General features: G+C 45.2%; 1 protein-coding gene across 1 annotated transcript in view; it reads right to left on the bottom strand.

The window, feature by feature from the left end:
* ME2 (malic enzyme 2) overlaps positions 1–19849 on the bottom strand; it is a 44429-nt gene that overhangs the window by 22229 nt on the left and 2351 nt on the right. The window contains exons 2-3 of the mRNA XM_004579493.4: positions 8995–9114; positions 2488–2621 (exon numbers count right to left, since the gene is read on the bottom strand). Of these exons, the coding sequence (XP_004579550.1) occupies positions 2488–2621; positions 8995–9102 (242 nt within the window). The 5' untranslated portion in view covers positions 9103–9114. The remainder of the gene's footprint in view (positions 1–2487; positions 2622–8994; positions 9115–19849) is intronic.

Raw genomic sequence — 19849 nt, forward strand, 5'->3', positions numbered from 1 at the left:
ATATTCACCACATGCTACTCTGAATTCTAAGAACGTAAGAAGAGACCCCTCAGGCATGGCGCAATGGCTCAATAGGCTAATCCTAACCTTGCTAATGCCAGGATCTCATATGGGCACTGGTTCGTATCCCTACTGCTCCACTTCTTTAAATCTTTAAAAAAGAAAAGTGACCTCTGTCCTCAAGTTTACATTCCAGGAGGAATAAAAGTATTATCATTTTAAAGTATGCTCAGAGCACAGAGGCAGCACAAATAATTTTTTTGAAAGATATATTTCTTTTCTATTGGAAAGCAGATTTAATGAGAGGAGAGACAAAGAAAAATATCTTCCATCCACTGGTTCACCTGCCAAATGGCTACAACTGAAGCTGAGCCAATCTGAAGCCAGGAACCAGGAGCTCCAGGTCTCCCACGCAGCTACACAGTCCCAAGGCCTTCTGCTTTCCCAGGTCACAAGCAGGTAGCAGCTGGTACACCAACTGGCATCCATAAGGGATGCTGGTGCTTAGAGGTGAAGGATTAGCCAGTTGAGTCAACACACCAGCCCCACAATAACATTTTTTTTTTAAGATTGTATTATTTTTATTGGAAAGCCGGATATACAGAGAGGAGGAGAGACAGAGAGGAAGATCTTCCATCCGATGCTTCACTCCCCAAGTGAGCCACTACGGGCCGGTGCGTGCCGATCCAAAGCCGGGAACCAGGAACTTCTTCCGGGTCTCCCACGCGGGTGCAGGGTCCCAAAGCTTTGGGCCGTCCTCGACTGACTTCCCAGGCCACAAGCAGAGAGCTGGATGGGAAGTGGAGCTGCCGGGATTAGAACCGGCGCCCATATGGGATCCCGGGGCGCTCAAGGCGAGGACTTTAGCCACTAGGCCACGCCGCCGGGCCCCCACAATAACATTTTAAAAGTAATGATTAGGGGCAGGCCTTAGGTCTAGAGGTGGAGACAACAGATGGGATACCTACTTCCCATATTTGACATGTCTGAACCGGGTTCTTAGCTTCTGCTTTCAGCTTCCAGCCAGAGCAGCCCCTGGGATACACCAGTGATGGTTCAAGGATTCCTGCCACCCATGTGGGAGACCTGGATTGAGCCCTTTGTCCAGCCCCAGCTGTTGTGGGTATATGGAGAGTGAACCAGTAGATGGAGGCTCTGTCTCTCAAATACTTACAAAACAAAACAAACAAACAAAACTAAACTAAACAAATGAAGTTTAAAGAATAAACACTGACTTGAAACCGAGAAATCATCTGGAAGTAACTCTATCTCATTCATTCTATTCCCTCAAACTTGTTTCTTCTCATATCATCTGAACAAATGGAAAACTCTGAGTCTATTCTACCTTCCCTCTCCCCAATCTAGCAAATCCCAAGCAATACAGAGCTTGCATGCTATCTCTTAAATAGATCCATCCTCTGCTTGGCCTCACTCAGCCCAAGCCCACCATTTCTTAGCCAGACTACCTCAAGAACTTGTTCTTTACACGTACAACTTTGCTTCCTCACACTAATGCTTTCTTCTCTTAAAAATGTGTGACCCGTGCTATTCTCCTGAAATTCTAATGGCTTCCAAATACCAAGAGTCACGCTCAAACCACTGAAACAGTTAATAAGACTTCTGCCTTCTCTCTTTCACCTTGACGTATGGACCTACTTCAGTTCTCCTCATGCACCACAACTCTCAGCTTGGAGCTGCAACACTGGATACACCCTCTGCCCGTTCAGAAGGCATGCTCTCCCTGGGAAGTTCAGCAGAGGCATGATCTGGGCATGCTCTCTGCAGCCCCTCTCCCGCAGGCTGCCGTCCGCACAGATGCACATCAGGCTTCCTGCTCCTTCCTGCCTGACACTCATTCCACTTCTCTTGACTTTCTGGCAAAACGACAAGTCTAGAACCATCACCTCATACACTTTCCAGGAGCTAGTCAAGCATGTGGCATGTAATCAGTATGCAACTGTGTTGTAGAAATTAGATGTGATCCTCTTACTTCCTACTTAGTTTGGGGGCAGAAACAGGATCAGCAGGTAGCCGTGAAAGTGAAGCAGATTCCTCAAGAACGGGACTGACAAAACGGAAGAGGCAGCTGCAAGTGTTGGGCACTTGCCTGAGGCATGCTGTGGATGCTACCCCTGGAGTCAGCCTCCTCATTCACCTTGTCATCCTCACCTAGGACTGTCACAGCTCAAAAATGTGGCCTTCACCTTGACTCCCCTTTCCCACTACAGCTGAGAACACCTGGGTCTCGTTCTCATTCTGCCTGTTATCCCACCATTCTTTCACATTGCCTGTTATCCTACCATTGTTACAGAACACAGGAGAACTCCTCACTGAAGTGAAGGAAACACAACTGTCACAAAATAGTTAACTGGCAAAAATACAAACTTCATTAGGAGACTACGTATTTCTCATACCAATTAAATCGGGATGTTTCCAATTTTTCTAATCAGAAAATCAGCAAAGACTGAATAGCTAATTGCCTCTTACTTCTCCAAAGGGCTGGTCATTTTCTTCAAGTTTCTATGGAATCGTAAGGCTTGAATATCCTGCGTCTCTATCTTGGGAGGTAGAAGTCCTTGCAGACCAAGCATCTGCCGTTCCTGTAAGGTAAAGGCCATGCCCTGGAGGGGGAGACAAAAGCATCAAAGACGACCACTTACTGAGGCAGTTCCAGCACTGTTCTTCAAAATGAAATTTAACTAAAACTTTAAAAATAAATGAGACATCATTTTTGCCCAGATTTTCAAAATGTTCTGACTGCTACTGTGCAGTGTTGGCAAATGTTTAAAAAGAGTTACTCTGACACACCACTGCAAAGAATGTGCACTAATTTAGGTGTACAGAAGACAATTAAAAGTATTTTGGGCCTGGTGTAGTCGCCTAGCGGTTAAAGTCCTCGCCTTGCACATGCTGGGATCCCATATGGGCTCCGGTTTGCATCCCAGCTGCTCCACTTCCCATCCAGCTTCCTGCTTGTGGCCTAGAAAAAGCAGTCAAGGATGGCTTGAGGCCTTGGGACCCTGCACCTGCACGGGAGACCTGGAAGAGGCTCTGGGCTCCTGGGTTCAGTTTGGCTCAGTTCCGGCCATTTTGGCCACATGGGGAGTGAATCAGCAGATGGAAGATCTTCCTCTCTGTCCTTCTTTCTTTCTGTATATCTGACTTTGTAATAAAACTTAAATAACATGACATGACATGACATAAAATAAAATAAAATAAATCTTTAAAAAACAAATAAATAAACACTTTTTAAAAACATTTTAAATTACTTTCAGTGAAATTTGTAAGATTTAATTACTTATTTGAAAGTCAGCATTACAGAAACAGAGGGATGGAGTGGAAGAGATAGAGACCTTTCACCTGCTGGTTCATGATGACTGTAACAGGTAGGCGCTTCATCCAGGCCTGCCACGTGGGTTGCAGGGGCCCAAACAGTTGGCCCATATTCTGCTGCTTTTTCTAGGCAAACAGTTGGAAGCTGGGTTCAGCAGCAGAGCAGCTGGGACATGAACTGGTACTCACATGGGATGCCAGAGTTGCAGGCAGCAACTTAACGTGCTACACCACAACGGCAGCCCCGTGCATATGTTCTTGAGGCAGGCAATCTGACTTGAAGACAGTCATCAGCAAGCAATATTCACACATGGAATAAGGGGGGACAGACAGATTCCTTATAGCACAAGCTTCTAGAACTCTTGGCTGTTACAAACTACAAGTGTATCAATTTACAAAGGTATACCTTAAATGCCACAGGAACACATATACTCCTTTGAATATATGCAATAGCAGAAAGATTTCCAAGACACACAGTCAAAAGAAAAAAAAAAAAAAAGGCAAGTTGCAAATCAAAGTTTACAGTTAACCTACCAGTTATCAGATACAAATGTCTACACACATGATAAAAGAAATCACCAGAATAAGTTCAAAGAAATATTACACTGGAGAGTGAACTGGAAGATGAGAGCTCTACTATAATTCATTCTAATTAATAGTTCATAAAATCTCCACTTTCTGATATTCAGCTGAGTTAAACTGTTTGTATCAAAGCAAGTGGAAATGCTGCAAACTGCTGAGCTTCCACCTTTCATTTCTCCATGAATGCAAGAACACTGACCAAACAACAGATTCTCAAAAACCAACAAACAAACAAAACCCCCTCAAAAACTGGAGATTAACCAGAGGCTCTTATTAACAGCAACCAGGGAGCACTTATTCACCGGAAATGTCTAGGATCTGGTCAGTGGCAGTCTCACTCATGCTGTTTGTTCCCATTTGCCCCGCACTAGCTCCTTGGGAGCCTTGAAATCAATGAGAAAACCAGTAGTGTGAGAGGGACTGGGAGGGACCCGTGTCTTCTAAAGCTCCTTTCTCAAGAATCTGTCAGAATTCCACCACCTAGTTCTAAAGAAGTTCCCACTTGTTTTATTGTTGGTTTTTTACTGGAAGCGCAGATTTAAAGAGATAAGAGAAGAAAAAGAAAGATTTTCTTTTTTTGAAAAAAATATTTATTTATTTTTATTAGAAAGGCAGATGTACAGAGAGGAGGAGAAACAGAGAGGAAGATCCTCCATCCAATGATTCACTCCCCAAGTGGTCGCAATGGCCAGTGTTGCGCTGATCTGAAGCCAGGAGCCAGGAACCTCTTTCCGGGTCTCCCACATGGGTGCAGGGTCCCAAGGCCTTGGGCCATCCTCGACTGTTTTCCCAGGCCACAAGCAAGGAGCCGGATGGGAAGTGGAGCAGCTGGGATTAGAACCGGAGTCCACATGGGATCCCAGCACGTTCAAGCAGCGGACCTCAACCACTATGCTATCACTCCAGGCCCAAAAGAAACGTTTTCTATCTTCTGGTTCACTCTCCAAATGGCTGTAGGGGCTGGAGCTAAACCAATCTGAAGCTGGGAGACAATCTTCTTCTGGGTTTCCCATGCAGTTACAAGGTCCCAAGGCTTTGGGCCATCCTTGACTGCTTTCCCAGGCCACAAGCAAGGAGCCGGATCAGAGCAGCTGGGACACACATCACAGCCCATATGGGATGCTGTGCTTGCAGGCAGCGGATTAGCTTGTTGAGCCACCATACCAGCCCTGGAAGATCCCACTTATTTTATTTTGTTTGATCTGGCTTGGAGCTCACCCACTGCCAATGGCCTTTCACCCACAAAGCTTGTAAACAACTCAGAGTCAATTATGCAGCACCGCAGCTGTCTGAAGCAGTGATTAACAGTTGAGGCAAACACCAGGCTAAGCAAAACAATGAAAAGAAAAAGCTAAAGAATGAGATGTCTGGGGATGGGGCCTACTAGGAGGCCAGAGAGAAGGAACATTGAAAGGAGTGAAGGCACTAAGCTCACATGCTGGCTGACCTTGAGGCTCTGGCAACCAAGGTTGATGCAGGGTTGTAAAGTACCAGTCAGAGTACTGGAGGTGTGCCCAGCATGCTCACAGAGCCTCCTGGCAGAGAAAGGAAGGCTTACTAGTTCCAGGCACTTACATTTCTGTCTTTCCACTGGCAGTAAACTCAACAGGAAGAGACTTCAGTGATCATATCCAACAAGAATACAGATTTATTAATCTGAAAAGAAGAGCAACAGAGAGGAAAGTGGTTTTCTTCCCAAAGGTGTCAGGAACTACAGTATGTGGGCCATCACCGGCGTCTGTCAGGTATGTCGTGTGAAGCTGGATTAGAAGCGCAGACCAGCCAGATCCAGAATCAGGCACTGTGACAGGGAACGTGGGTATCCCAAGAGGCAGCTCAATCTTATGTGCCACAACATCCCCTAAGGCTGCATACTTTTGGCTATTGATTCAGAGGTCTTGCTAAGTGACAGCACAGCAACAATAATTTAGCCCAAAAGGTTAAATCTGATTGAGAGCTGCTACATTGTGTATTTACCTTTCAAAAAGCTATTTATCCAATTCCATTTATTTGAAAGGCAGAGACTCTCAGAGAAAGAACTCAAGTATCTGCTTGTTCCCTTCGCAAGTGCCTCCAGAAGCCAGGCTTGAGTCAGGACAAACACAGAACTCAGTCCTGGTCTTCTGTGTGTGACAAAGGTCTGACTACTTAAGCAGCATCTACTACTCAATGACAGAAAAACAACCAATCTGGGGGCTCGGCATGATAGCGTAATGGTTAGGGTCCTCGCCTTGAACGTGCCGAGATCCCATGTGGACTCCGGTTCTAATCCCAGCTGCTCCACTTCCCATCCAGCTTCCTGCTTGTGGCCTGGGAAAACAGTCGAGGATGGCCCAAGGCCTTGGGACCCTGCACCCATGTGGGAGACCCGGAAAGAGGTTCCTGGCTCCTGGCTTTAGATCAGCGCAACACTGGCCATTGCGACCACTTGGGGAGTGAATCATTGGATGGAGGATCTTCCTCTCTGTTTCTCCTCCTCTCTGTACATCTGAATTTCCAATAAAATAAATAAATAAATAAATCGTCTTAAAACATTATATATATCTACACAGAGCCAGTCCCTTGGCTTAGCAAGCAAGGCCTTCACCCACGGTGGTGCCACATCTTTGCCCACACGGGTCTCCCACATGGAAGACCCAGAAGTTCCTGGCTCCAGCTTTGGAATAACCCAGCTCTTGTCATTGTGGCCATTTGGGGAGTGAAACAACGGACAGAAGATCTCTGTCTCTTTCTCTCTTTGAAACTTTGCCTTAAAAATAAAAAAACAAATAAATCTTTAAAAATGAGAATTGGATCTACAAATCATATTGAATCTGTTAAACAGCAATTTGAAAATAAAAGATTTACTAGTTATTATTTGTGTAAGTAACAAACTAACTCAAAATTTTCTTCTGAATTTTAACTGCCAGAGAGTCAGCCAGTCTGGGAAATTTTCAAATAAAACAACACTCTCTCCTAGACCTAAGAACTAGAAAATCAGCACTGCAGATAGAAAGCTGGAGCAAGTCCTGAAGTGTCTTAGGGCCAAAGCTCCATGTCCAAAAAACAAAGGTGTCATGGCTGCCTTCAATACTGCTTATCCAGCTTAGTTAATAATTTGCCTGTTATTTATTTATTATTTATCTATTATTTATTTAGCTCTTTATTTTAATAGTAGTCCTCTTAGCGTTCTCAAATTTGCCTTGAAAAAACGAACTCTTGAAAATAACAGGAGAGGTCGAAAATATTGTGGGTTAGCTGCCACTTGCAGTGTCAGGGTCCTGTTATGGGATGCAGCTTCTTGATCATGAACCTGGGAAAGCAGTGGAAGGTGACCCAAGCACACAGACCCTGCCATACACTCGCGAGACTCAACAGTTCCAGGCCCAAACCTGGCCATTGCAGTCATTTGGGGAGTGAACCAGCAGAGATAATATCTCTCTCTCTCTCTCCCTGCTTTCCAAGTAAATAAGTAAATATTTAAAAGACAAAACAAAAACCACTGCTTGGACACAGGTGTCCAAGTGCATGGGCTGGAGCTCCACACTGGCTCTTGACTCCAGCTGCCTGTTAATGCCCACTCTAAAGGAACAGGTCACAGCTTCGGTGGCTGAGTTCCTGCCATTTAATATCAGAAATCCAGAGTTCCCAGTTCCTGTTTCAGTCTGGTCCAGTACGCCACATCTTTGAGGGAGGTCCTTTTCAAATATTATATACCTTTTTAAATTTAAATTTCTCTTTCCCAAAAAGCTGAACCTCATGTATTACAATAACACAGTATCCCTTTGTAATCTTCCTGCAAGAACTCTCCTTCCAAATTTATGCTTACTGACTATTTAATATACAGAATACTAAAATGTTCATGGAAAAAAATAGAATTAAAATAAACTTCTTCTGGTAAAAAAAAATTTTTCAGGAACAATGTTTTCCATAACATATGTATAATATGTATAACATGTATTTTCATGAACTTTCTGAAAGCCCCTCATGCAGATGTGTGTGTAAGAATCATGTACATTCCTTACATCTTTTTTTTTTTTTTGAAAGGCAGAATTACAAGGAGAGAATGAGAGAATCTTTGACCTGCTGGTTCACTCCCCAAACGGCTGCAATGGCCAGGGCTGAGGCAAAACCAAAGCCAGGAGCTTCTTCCAGTCTCCTACATGAATGCAGGAGTCCAACTGTTTGGGCCATTTTCTGCTGCTTTCCCAGGCTCTTAGCAGGGAGCTGCACTGAAAACGGAGTGGCTAGAACTTGCACCAGCACCCATACGGGGAGCCACTGTGCAAGGTTTCCCTGGTCATGCCACAACTCGGGCTCAAGCACAGCCTTCTTATGTGCCATACTGTCATTCAATATTGCCATTAAGGAAGGAAGGAAGGAAGGAAGGAAGGAAGGAAGGAAGGAAGGAAGGAAGGAAGGAAGGAAGGAAGAGGAAAGGAAAGGAAAGGAAAGGAAAGGAAAGGAAAGGAAAGGAAAGGAAAGGAAAGGAAAGGACAGGACAGGACTTGCCCACAGAACTCAGCTTCAAGGACCGAGTCAGGACCAGGTCTTCACAGCACCCTTCACTGTCCTTGGAAGCAGCCGTCTCGTTTAACTGGCAAGACTGTGTGTATTCACTGGGAGATCGGGTGGGCTTTACATGACGGTTCACTTTAATTTGACCCCACTCTCCAATGGGCGTAACTACTGTCCTAGGTCGAATACCTCGTGAGAGTTGGGTACATTCAACTATCCCACATTTGGCCTGAAGTTCTTGCCAAACTGCTATTCTGAGATATTTCCTGCCCCCCTCTTTTTAAGGCTAGAAGTAGGAAGCGAAAGTCAAAGAATGCTTTCCTGGCTGCAAAAATTCCTAAAAAAAAAAAAAAGAAAAGAAAAGAAAGGAAGAAAGCTGAAATCTAGGGAATATAAAGCAGCCATGATCTTGCCTTTGGAGACAAGAGAAGAACATACGTAAAGAAAGCAAATTCTTCTGAATATACAGAGTGACGAACGTATAGAGTGACAAAACATGAAAGTTTCACCTTTTGTATCAATCCAAATACACCAAACCTTACAGGAAGGGAGAAAATACGCAGTGGAATGAGTACTACTGACCTTGTTTGTTCTTGGGTTCAGCATCAGGGGTTTGCCCTTCTCTTTTATGTGCAAACGACGACATGCCCAAGTACAAGGCGTAGATGCAACTCGGAACCGGGACAACATCTTTTCTTTTACCTTAAGGAAAACAGAACAAAGAAACTAGTGATGAGAAATGTATTCTAGAACTGCATGTACGTCCAATACCTGTTTTCAAAAGCACATTTAAGGACTTATCAGCTGCTTAATAGCTGTTTTTAGGAAATTATCCATTGAAGATCTTTCATATAATGTCACACCTGAATGTAACCACAAAAATAAGAATTTCTTACAGTCGCTGGCACCATGAAGAAGGAGACACAAACTATTAAACAGCTGATCTGTTAATGTCATGAAAGACAAAGACTAAGATTAAAAAGATCCAATAACTAAAAGCAAAGCCTAGTCCTGGACTGGATTCTCACCGGAAAAAAAGTAGTACACAAACATTATTAAGACAACTGGCAAAACTAGAAGACATATGGTCAATAACATAAAGATATCACAGAACTTAAGATCTTCTGAATTTCTCCCTTAAAATCCCCTTTTATATCATATATATTAAGGAAACAATACGGAACTAATTGTCTTGCCCATCTTCCTGTAGCGCTTGAACCTTTTTACCCTAATTATGTCAAGATTGTCAAAAAAATCCTCACTACAACTCAAAAAAAAAAAAAAAGGATCTTCTGCATTTGATAACTGTGATAAGATATTTTATTATGGGCCTAGTACGGCAGTCTAGTGGTTAACGTCCTTGCCTTGCACATGCTGGGATCCCAAATGGGTGCCAATTCTAATCCGGGAGGCCCCACTTCCCATCCAGCTCCCTGCTTGTGGCCTGGGAAAAGCAGCCGAGGCCTTGGGACCCTGCATCCACATGGGAGACCCGGAAGAAGCTCCTGGCTCCCAGCTTTGGATCAACTCAGCTCTGACTGTTGCGGCCACTTGGGGAGTGAATCATCGGATGGAAGATCTTCCTCTTTGTCTTTCCTTCTCTCTGTACATCTGACTTCCAATAGCAAGAAATAAATATTTTTTTAAGATATCTATTCTCAATAGACACAGTAAAGTAAAATGGACAAAGAGGTATAAAAACTGTATTCTGAAATTATTTCAAAAATAATTTTTGGAAGATTTACTTATTTTAAAAGAGTTCAGAGACAGAAAGAGAATCCACTGATTCACTCCCTGGAAGGCCACAATGGCCAGGCCTGGACCAAAGCCAGCAGCCAGGAATTTTATGTGGGTCTCCCACATGGGTGGCAGGGATCAAACACTTGGGTCACCTTCCACTGCTTTCCCAGGCTATTAACAGGCAGTTGGATGAGGACATCAACTGGGGTCTATATGGGATGCAAGCATCCCAGTGAAGTAAACCTGGCCCTAGAAGCTGCCCAGGCTAACATCCCCTGAAGAGGGCGCTGTGACAGCTGCTGTTAAGCCCTGCCCTTCCAGGCTCTCACCAGTCACATTTTATTCCCTTCAGCTGCTTCCACCATGTGGCTGCTGACGGCCCCTCAAGCTCTGCCCTCCAGTTGGTCCAGCTTGAAGAGCCCTCAGGCATTGCCTCTGAAGGTTCAGGTGACTGAACCTGGGCCAGGGGCCAGGAACCCCTAGGGTTAACAGCTTCAGAGTGCTTTCACAAAATATGCCGCAGATTTAAGTACAAGTGAATAGGGATATCTAAATTCCTACCAGGGCGGTCAGAGAACTTCTCAAACTGCAGCCAGTGGGAAAATAATGACCTGGCCTCCTGGGACCAGCTAGAAAGTTGAGCAGTAACAACTGACAGGCACCAGGTTAGGAAGCTTCAAAGGCTTTGCCTCAGGAATTCTGATGAAACAAAAACTAACCTATTTTATGATTGTGCCTTCAAAGTCAAATGAAGAACCTGTCACACGCGACCACACTTAGTTTGGTGAGCTTATCACCACCAGAACAAAACCTGACTTACTCCTTGAATTATAGTGTAACACTAAATGTAATTTTTGTTAAACATGCTATAAAATAAATTCTGTTATAAGATCCACAGATTCACATATTAAAAAAAAATTTCCCCTGCCTTCCCAATAGCTAATATATAACCACTGCACTTGGCCCTTGGAGATAATGAGTTAAAGACATACAAATAACCCCTAGGCTGTGTGGCTTGATCTCTTTTTCACCAGCATAAGCACACACACACACCCCTCCAGTTTCACGGGGAGCTTCTGTTTCTTCTCCTCTCACCATTGTGTCTGGTCTTGTAAATTGCTATGGACACTGTGATATCCACCTGGACTGGTCTCACCAATTTTCCCACAACAGCAGGTGGTGGCATTACCCACCTAGCCACAACATCAGCCCCTCAAAAATAATTTTTAAAAGGAAATCTGAATAGTGGTCTCAAGTGTGCTAATAAATGGTAGAGGATCAACTGCACAAACCCTCACCTAAGACTGAAATACATTTATATTAGGGCTAAAAGATACAACTTAAAAAAAAAAAACCTCATTTATTTGAATAGCAGAGTGACAGAGAAGGAGGCAGAGTAAAGGGAGATCTTCTATCTGTTGGTCTACTCCCCAAATTCCCACAAAAGCCAGGTCTGGGCCAACCAAAGCCAAAGGTTAGGAACTCCACCAGGGTCTTCTCTGCGGATGGTGGTAATTCAGGGACTTGGGCCATCTTCCACTGCCTCCCAGGCACATTAGCAAGAACCTGGATCTGAAGCCTGGTGTTACCAGGACTCAAGAGATACAGGTGCCCTAAGCAGTGGATTTGGCTTAATCCACTATGCCACAAGGACCACTCCAGGTAGGACTTTTAACTATATATTGATGCTATGACAGAAGGATTTTCCTATTTTTCTTTATAAACTTCCTATTAAAGAGGAACAGCAACTGATAAAGAGGAATTCAGAGCCACCAAAGGATAGCTTCAAAGTTCACATCAGGGTTGGGTGCTTGACACCATGGTCAAGTTGTTACTTAGGATGTTGACATGCCCCACTGGAATATCTGCCGAAGTACCAGCTTCACATCTCATCCAGTTTCCTTTGAATGCACATCCCGGGAGGCAGCAGGTGATGGTTCAAGCTGCCTCAGTCTCAGCCATCCAAGTGGGAGACCTGGATTGTGTCCTAGGCTCCAGGCTTCGGCTAGCTGTTGCAGACGCGTGGGGAGTCAACCAGAGGATGGCAGATTTCTTTTTCTCCCTCCCTTCCTCATTGCCTTTAAAATACATGTCTTAATCATTTTTTAAAAGATGTATTTATTTTTATTTAAAAGGCAGATTTACAGAGAAAGAAGGAGAGACAAAGAAAGATCTTCCATTGGCTGGTCCACTCCCCAAATGGCCACAAAAGCAGGAGCTGGGTAAGTCCAAAGCCAGGAGCCTGCAGCTTCTTCAGGGTCTCCCACGTGGGCCATCTTTTACTGCCTTCCCAGGCACATTAACAGGGAGCTATATCAGAAGTGGAGCAGCCAGGACTTGAACCAGCACCACCCGGGCTGCTGCACCAGAGGCGGAGGCTTAACACCCTATACCCCTGAAAAGTCTTTTAAATAAACAAAAATGCTTTCATCAATGCCTCAGATTTGTAGGCTGCATTAATTCATAAAAAGTACATAAAACTTTACCTTGGTCAACTAAAATTCCCAGAGGAGGAGTGGGCCTTGTGGCGCAGTCAGTTAAGTCACTACTTACAATACTCACATCTCATCCTGCAGTGTCAGTTTCAGTCCTGGCTACTGTTTCTGATCTCCCTCCCTGCGAACATACGAGAGTTGCAGCAAGAGATGACTTGAGTATCTGAGTCATGGCCACCTTCGTGGGAGACCCGGATGGAGTTCCTGGCTCCTGGCTTGAGCCACTGCAACCATTCAGGGAGTGACCCAGAGGACGGAAGATCTCTTTCATGGCCTTTCCCTCTTTATCCCTTTCCTTCTGTCATTCTGCCTTTCAAATAAATCAATGAATCTCACAAAGGAAGAAATTCTCAGAAGAGTTATTATGCCTATACAATAGGTTTTCACTGTCTAACAGATTGACAAAGTCGCCAGAACTGTAGAGATCTCATGTACTCCTCTCGCAGTTCCAGTCTTACCTAATGTTTGGAATAGGCTTTTAGATGCTGAAACAGCAAAGTTTTCTGTGGAAAATAAGAAATGACTACAACATTTTAAATTGCATTAGAAGAGCTACATGCTTCAAAGGGCCCTAAGATCCCACAATTTTATACAGTATTTTTTAATGATAGTATAGTTTAGCACTTAAAATTAGACTTGCATTTCCAAAAAGCACCAGGCTGTAGCTTGTTTTTCTAAGGCCCCTGAACTAAATCCAGGTTTATAGCTTTACAAGCTTGTAGGAAATAATCCACACGTGACAAAGACACATGTGGCCCACAAACCTAAAACTTTACTACCTGAGTCTTCCCCAGACCAGATCTGCCAGCTCTGCCATGAAGTTACAGAGCTCTGAGGCCTGAAGGGCAAGCAGAGGACTGTCCGTGTAGTTTAGACACATGCAGGCATCACTGGGGACAGCATAAACTCTACAGCTTCAATCCAGAGGTCAGCACGGGTTTCAAATATAGACATTTTAAAAGTACTGCTGATCACTCATCTCTGGACACAGCCTACATTCCAATGCGAGCTGTTTCCTGCATTCCAGATCCACCCACCTTGGAAGCGAACTTTCCTGACAAGGCGATCTGTGTGAGGAGCAGCCTCTCCAGGCTTGGGATGCCAATCCTGCTAACACAGGGAATGCAGGGATGAAGCCCTTCGACATGACAAAGGATGTTTCACTCATATTAAGTCATCGTGGATGCAATCTAGCTTTAAGTAGTCAAAGTAAGGGAAATAAAAATGAAAACAAAGTTTGGATGCTTTGAATGTTTCCCGACCTTTGACAAGAAAGTGAAAAGCATCCAATAGCCTCAAGAAATTAATTTCGTAAAATTTTTTTTAGAAATTAATTTTTTTAAAGATTTATTTATTTTATTGGAAAAGCAGATGTACAGAGAGGATGAGAGACAGAGAGGAAGATCTTCTGTCCAATGATTCACTCCCCAAATGGCTGCACAGCTGGTGCTGCGTCAATCCAAAGCCAGGAACCAGGAACCTCTTTCCGGATCTCCCACGCTGGTGCAGTGTCCCAATGCACTGGGCTGTCCTCAACTGCTTTCCCAGGCCACAAGCAGGGAGCTGGATGGGAAGTGGAGCTGCCGGGACCAGAACCAGCGCCCACATGGGTTCCCGGGGCGTTGAAGGCGAGGACTTTAGCCGCTAGGCCACGCCACCGGGCCCTCAAAACCTTTATCTTAAAGACATTTCTCCTTCAATCTCCTAAGGTTTCTGAAACTTCTGGCATCTTCCAAAGTTGTTTTCTGGTTACATTTTGGGAGCTGAAATCCCAACCACCAATTGGTCAAAACCTTACCACAAGAGCAAGATCTCCCCAGCTGTAGGCAACTGCCTAGGTTGTGTTACACTGCTGGGAGAAAAGCAGCAGTAGCTGGTGGGCATTCTGGGCCTGGTTAACGCCAGATCTGTGTTAACTATACCAGAATGCCAGCATAGATGCTTATTTCTAAGAGCTGTGGGGAAAACTGGGAACACCAGGCCTGGTCATGCTACCCCAGCCCCCAGGTGAGAGAGAACTGCTCAAGGTGTAGATTCTGCAGGGGACTTGTATGTCCACCTCTATGGGACTGTTGCACTTACTGATCTGTGTGGAGAACTGGGGATGGTGACACACCAAGCCAGGCTGGACCACAGCACTCATAGAACTCAAGTGTCAGGAAACAATCTGACACTTACAGCAGCTGGGGCTGGGAGAAGGTCGGGTAGGGGGCTGGAGGAAGGCCTGGTGGGAGTTTTGGGGGGTTGCCCTGACTGGGCTGCACCACCCGCTGAGACCCCTAAGGATGGGGTCTGTGGCAGCCTGGCTGGGCCCCGCAGCGGCAGGCAGGCTGGGCAGGGCAGCAGCACACATTAGTTTGTGTAATGTGGGGCTGGGGGCAGAACTGACCAGGTGGCTGTATCCACTAGCATACGAGCTATCGGTACGATATTGGTGACAAACTGAACCTAACCCTGCACTGGCCAGTGCACACAAGAGTCAAGTTTAGGGCCAAGTGCAATGGATCAATGACTAAATCCTTACCTTGCAAGCGCTGGGGTCCAATTTGAGTATTGGTTCATGTCCTAGCTACTCTACTTCCCATCCAGCTCCCTGCTGGTGGTCTGGGAAAGCAGTAGAGGATGGCTCAAAACCTTGGGACCCTGCACCTGCGTAAGAGACCCAAAAGAAGGACTGGCCCCTGACCCCTTCCTTCCGACTTGGGATTGGCACAGTTTTGGCTGTTGCAGCCATTTGGGGAGTGAACCAGCAGATGGACAATCTTTCTGTCTCTCCTCTCCATAAATCTGGTCTGTTTTTCCAATAAAAATATGTAAATCTTTAAAACAAACAAACAAAAAACAAGAGTCAATCTGAGGTCACCCCAAGTGAGGTTTCTTGGGGAACTCCCCACTAAATCACTGTACTCGGGCCCTGGCAACAGCAAATCTTGGAGTGCATGTGTCAGAGCTGGGCCTCCTCTGTGGCTGTTGCCTATGTGGTGGACAGCATGCCCAGATGCACACAGGGGCATGACAGCCAGTTCATCAAGGCCAGCAGGGGATACTGACTGCCTTCTCAGAAGATGGAAAGCAGAACAGACTGGACAATTCTCCTGGCCATCTTCTTGAACCCATAGATGCACTAGGGTAGGTACATTTTGCCAATCAGTAGACCTCAGAAATATTTTCTCAACCCTGGAGCAATGAAACCAAAAACTTTTCAGTACTATCAAAACCACTCAAGTAACACCCTTGGACCACTCTTCCCCACATTAGGGATCTCTAAGGTATCTCCTGTCCCCAGGGAGCAAGCAGGGAGCAAGCAGCCCCCATCCCACTTCTCTCTTATAAACATAGGGAAAAAAAGAAAAAACCCAAAGCATTTGTCCCACCCACCTTCCTCCACTGCTGATCCCCCCCAATCTAATTGGAAGCCCACATAGACATGCATCCTTCCCAACAATGTAAACAATAATCAAAGTAAAAAATTTTTAAATGTTATATATTTTCAAAAAGTCAGATGTGAGCAGATGGGCCACCAAGTGTCCAAAAGCCATCTTCTGCATAATTTTACTGCTAAGATCTCTGCCTCGGGAAGAACTTAGGCCATATCACAGTAACATGCCATGTGTCTCCAGCATGTTTTCAGACTGTACCTGTGTAAGCTTAGCCCTGTCTCCACACGGAATAATAAAACTGCCTCTCCGAGGGCCCCTTCCCACCCTAAGTAGGAGTCACCACTTCCTTTCCACGGACCCACCCTCCACAGAATGTCTCCCTATGATCTCATTTGCTGCAAATCAAAGCACTGTGTGGTCAAGTTTCTGGTTTCCATTCCAAGTGAACTTGGGAGGTAAGGATGCTGTTATTACAGACAGAAGCTTAACATACTGGACCACAACACTGCCCAAGTGACTAAGCTATAAAAGAACCAATCACAAGTCTGTGTGGCTCTTCCAGGAGAGTACTGCTAAATGCAGCTACCACTTTCGTACCAAAAAATCAGTACTGCAATATACTGCGGAGGTAGGAAGGAAGATCTAAAATAGTGTGGAATATATTTTATTTTAAATCAAAGCTAATTTGAAGAAAAAACATATTGCAATTAAGAGTTAAGATTCACATTTTTAAGGCAATCTCAAAAAGGCAAATATGTTTTTTTCTGATAAGCAGCAAATATAGAACACCAAAAATGTACAGAAATGAAATGATCACTGTGGGAAATGACTTTTAAAAAAACTTTTATTGGAAAGTCAGATTTACACAGAGAAGAAGAGACAGAGAGAAAGATCCGGCCGTTGGTTCACTCCGCAAGTGCCTGCAATGGCTGGAGCTGGGCCAGGAGCTTCCTCCTGGTCTTCCACACGGGTGCAGGGTCCCAAGGCATTGGGCCGTCCTCCACTGCTTTCCCAGGCCACAAGCAGGGAGTTGGATGGGAAGCAGAGCTACTGGGATATGAACCGGTGCCCAATTGGGATCCCAGTGCATGCAAGGTGAGGACTTTAACCACTAGGCTACTGTCCTGGGCCCAAAAATCTTCTATTTAACTTGATTTAGCCTATGTAATAAACACAACACCAAGTGTGGCCCACATTGTGGCAGAGAGCTGGGTTCAGTCCCAGCTATTCCACTTCAATTCAGCTTCTGCCATGTGCCTGGGAGAGCCTACAAGAGATGGCCCAAGAACATCCGCCCTACCATCCCATGTGGCAGACCAGATGGGGCTCCTGGCTCCTGGCTGTAGAGACCCAGCTATTGCCAGCCATTTGAGGGGTGATCCAGAAAATGAAAGACAGATTGCCTGTCCAATGAATCTGCTTTTAAGATTATTAAAAACAGATCATACCAACTGTTAAAACTACCCCACAGATAGCTTGGGCCCAGCAGCGTGGCCTAGTGGCTAAAGTCCCCGCCTTCAACGTGCCGGGATCCCATATGGGCGCCGGTTCTAATCCCGGCAGCTCTGCTTCCCATCCAGCTCCCTGCTTGTGGCCTAGGAAAGCAGTTGAGGACGGCCCAAAGCCTTGGGACCCTGCAGCCATGTGGGAGACCTGGAGGAAGTTCCTGGCTCCTGGCTCCGGATCGGCACAGCACCAGCTGTTGCAGCTCACATGGGGAGTGAATCATCGGACAGATCTTCCTCTCTCTGTCTCTCCTCTCTGTATATCTGACTTTGTAATAAAAATAAAATAAATCTTAAAAAAAAAAAGAAAGAAAACTTACCAAAAAAAAAAAAACCTGGCCTAAATAAAAAAACCTGTCTTCACCAAAATTATAACTCAAAACATTTAAAAGAGACTGGCGAGCTTACTGTCAGCAGCTGGAGGCAAAAAGACCAAAAAATGGAGGAAAACACACTCTGTTAACTCAAATAGGAAACAAAAGGAGGTAGATTCTGATTAACGCCCTGGGATCCCAAAAGCAAGCTGCAGGTGGCGAGTTTCTGGGTACTGTAACATGGCCGTGCCTTCTCCTTGTGGTGTGACCCAGGCCGCTGGCACTGCCTCGCCCCTTTGGTGAGCAAGTGCTGATAAGAGGCAGAGATTCTTGATCTAGGAAGCAATGACAGGACTCTGGGTGGTGTTTACTCCTGGCTTGGGGCTGAACCTTCAGGCCACTGACCGAGGACTGTTCTCCCAGGACCTCCACACAGCAACAAAAGCAGAGGCAACACTTGGGAGAAAACGGGGGCAGGTGTGGCCCAGGGCTCAGATGCTGCTGAGTACATCTGTCAGTCCATTCCAACACGGGCGGAAGCTCCTGGCTTTGACCTAGCCCAGCATTTAGGCGCATTTAGGCGCATTTAGGCAATGAACCAGCAGGTGGAGAATCTCAATCTCAACCTCTTTCCAATTAAAAAAAAAAGGGGGGGGGGGAATCAGCTCAGTAGCACAGCCAGCTAATCCTCCATCCTACAGCACAGGCATACCTTATCAGCACCAGTTTGTGTCTTGACTGCTCTACTTCCAATCCAGCTCTCTGCTTATGGCCTGGGAAAGTAACAGAGGGTAGCTCAGGCACGTGGAACCCTGTACCCACTCAGAAGACTGGGAGGAATCATCTAGCACCCAGTTTTGGATCAGCTCAGCTCTGCCTGTTGCAGCCATCTGGGGAGTGAACCAGTGGATGGAAGATCTGTTCTGTCTCTCCTTCTCTCTCAGTAAAATATTTTATTTTTATTGGAAAGGCATATTTACAGAGAGAGGAAACAGAGAGAAAGATCTTCCATCTGCTGGTTCACTCTTCAAATGGCCACAATGGCCGGAGCTGAAATGACCTGAAGCCAGGAGCCGGAAGCTTCTTCCAGATCTCTCACGTGGGTGCAGGATCCCAAGGCTTTGGGCCAGCCTGCATCACTCTCCCAGGTCATATGCTGGGAGCTGGATTGGAAGTAGACCCGTCAGATCACATACCAGTGCCCATAAGAGATGCTGGTGCTTGCAGGCAGAAATTAGCTAGCTGACCCATCCTACCTGTCCTGAAAAACAAATCTTTCAAAAAGTTTTTAAAGACACTTGGGTGAAGCCATTTGCCACTGCAAGGTCATCGTGCTCCAAGCACAAGCTTTGCAGTCAGAATGACTTGAGTTTGCACCTGGACTCAGTTGCTCACTAATTTCAAATCCGTTTCATCGGCCAGCATTCCCAAATGGGCTTGGAACTGCTGTTAGTCTGGGCATGCTTTTCACTTATCTGTGATGAAAAGAAGAAAAACTAGGACATTGTAATAGAGCTCTCCATTGCACTGGATTTATTCTCTTTGTTGTTATGTTGTAATTATAACCTTCCCCTATTTTTGGTGCCAAAATGTCCTTTCAATTAGGAAAGACTGGAAACGGTAGATCACAGTAATTTTTAAGGAAGTCCTTACTCTTGAAATAATTAAAAGTTGAAGGTCTTATGTCCAGGTTCAACTATCACCCTACATACCCAGCTAATAATTATTTTTTACCTTATACCTGAAGTCCAAAAATCTAAACAGAAGCCTAATTTTTCTCTTTAGTGGGACAGGGGCAAACAAACTCTCTTTTGCAGAATTCTGTGCAATAATCATGGTGTATTAAAGGTACCAAGTCCTTAAGGCTTCACCATCATCAATATCAAGAATCTGCCTACATGATGTGAAGATTTATTCAAATTCCCCCAAATGAGCAAGCAATTTCACACTCAGGCTGTGCAGCAGACTGGTCAGAGGGCAAGCTCTGGATTGCTGAGTCAGCC

This window comes from Ochotona princeps, chromosome 18 (genome assembly GCF_030435755.1).
Source record: "Ochotona princeps isolate mOchPri1 chromosome 18, mOchPri1.hap1, whole genome shotgun sequence".
In the NCBI taxonomy this organism is placed as follows: Eukaryota; Metazoa; Chordata; class Mammalia; order Lagomorpha; family Ochotonidae; genus Ochotona; species Ochotona princeps.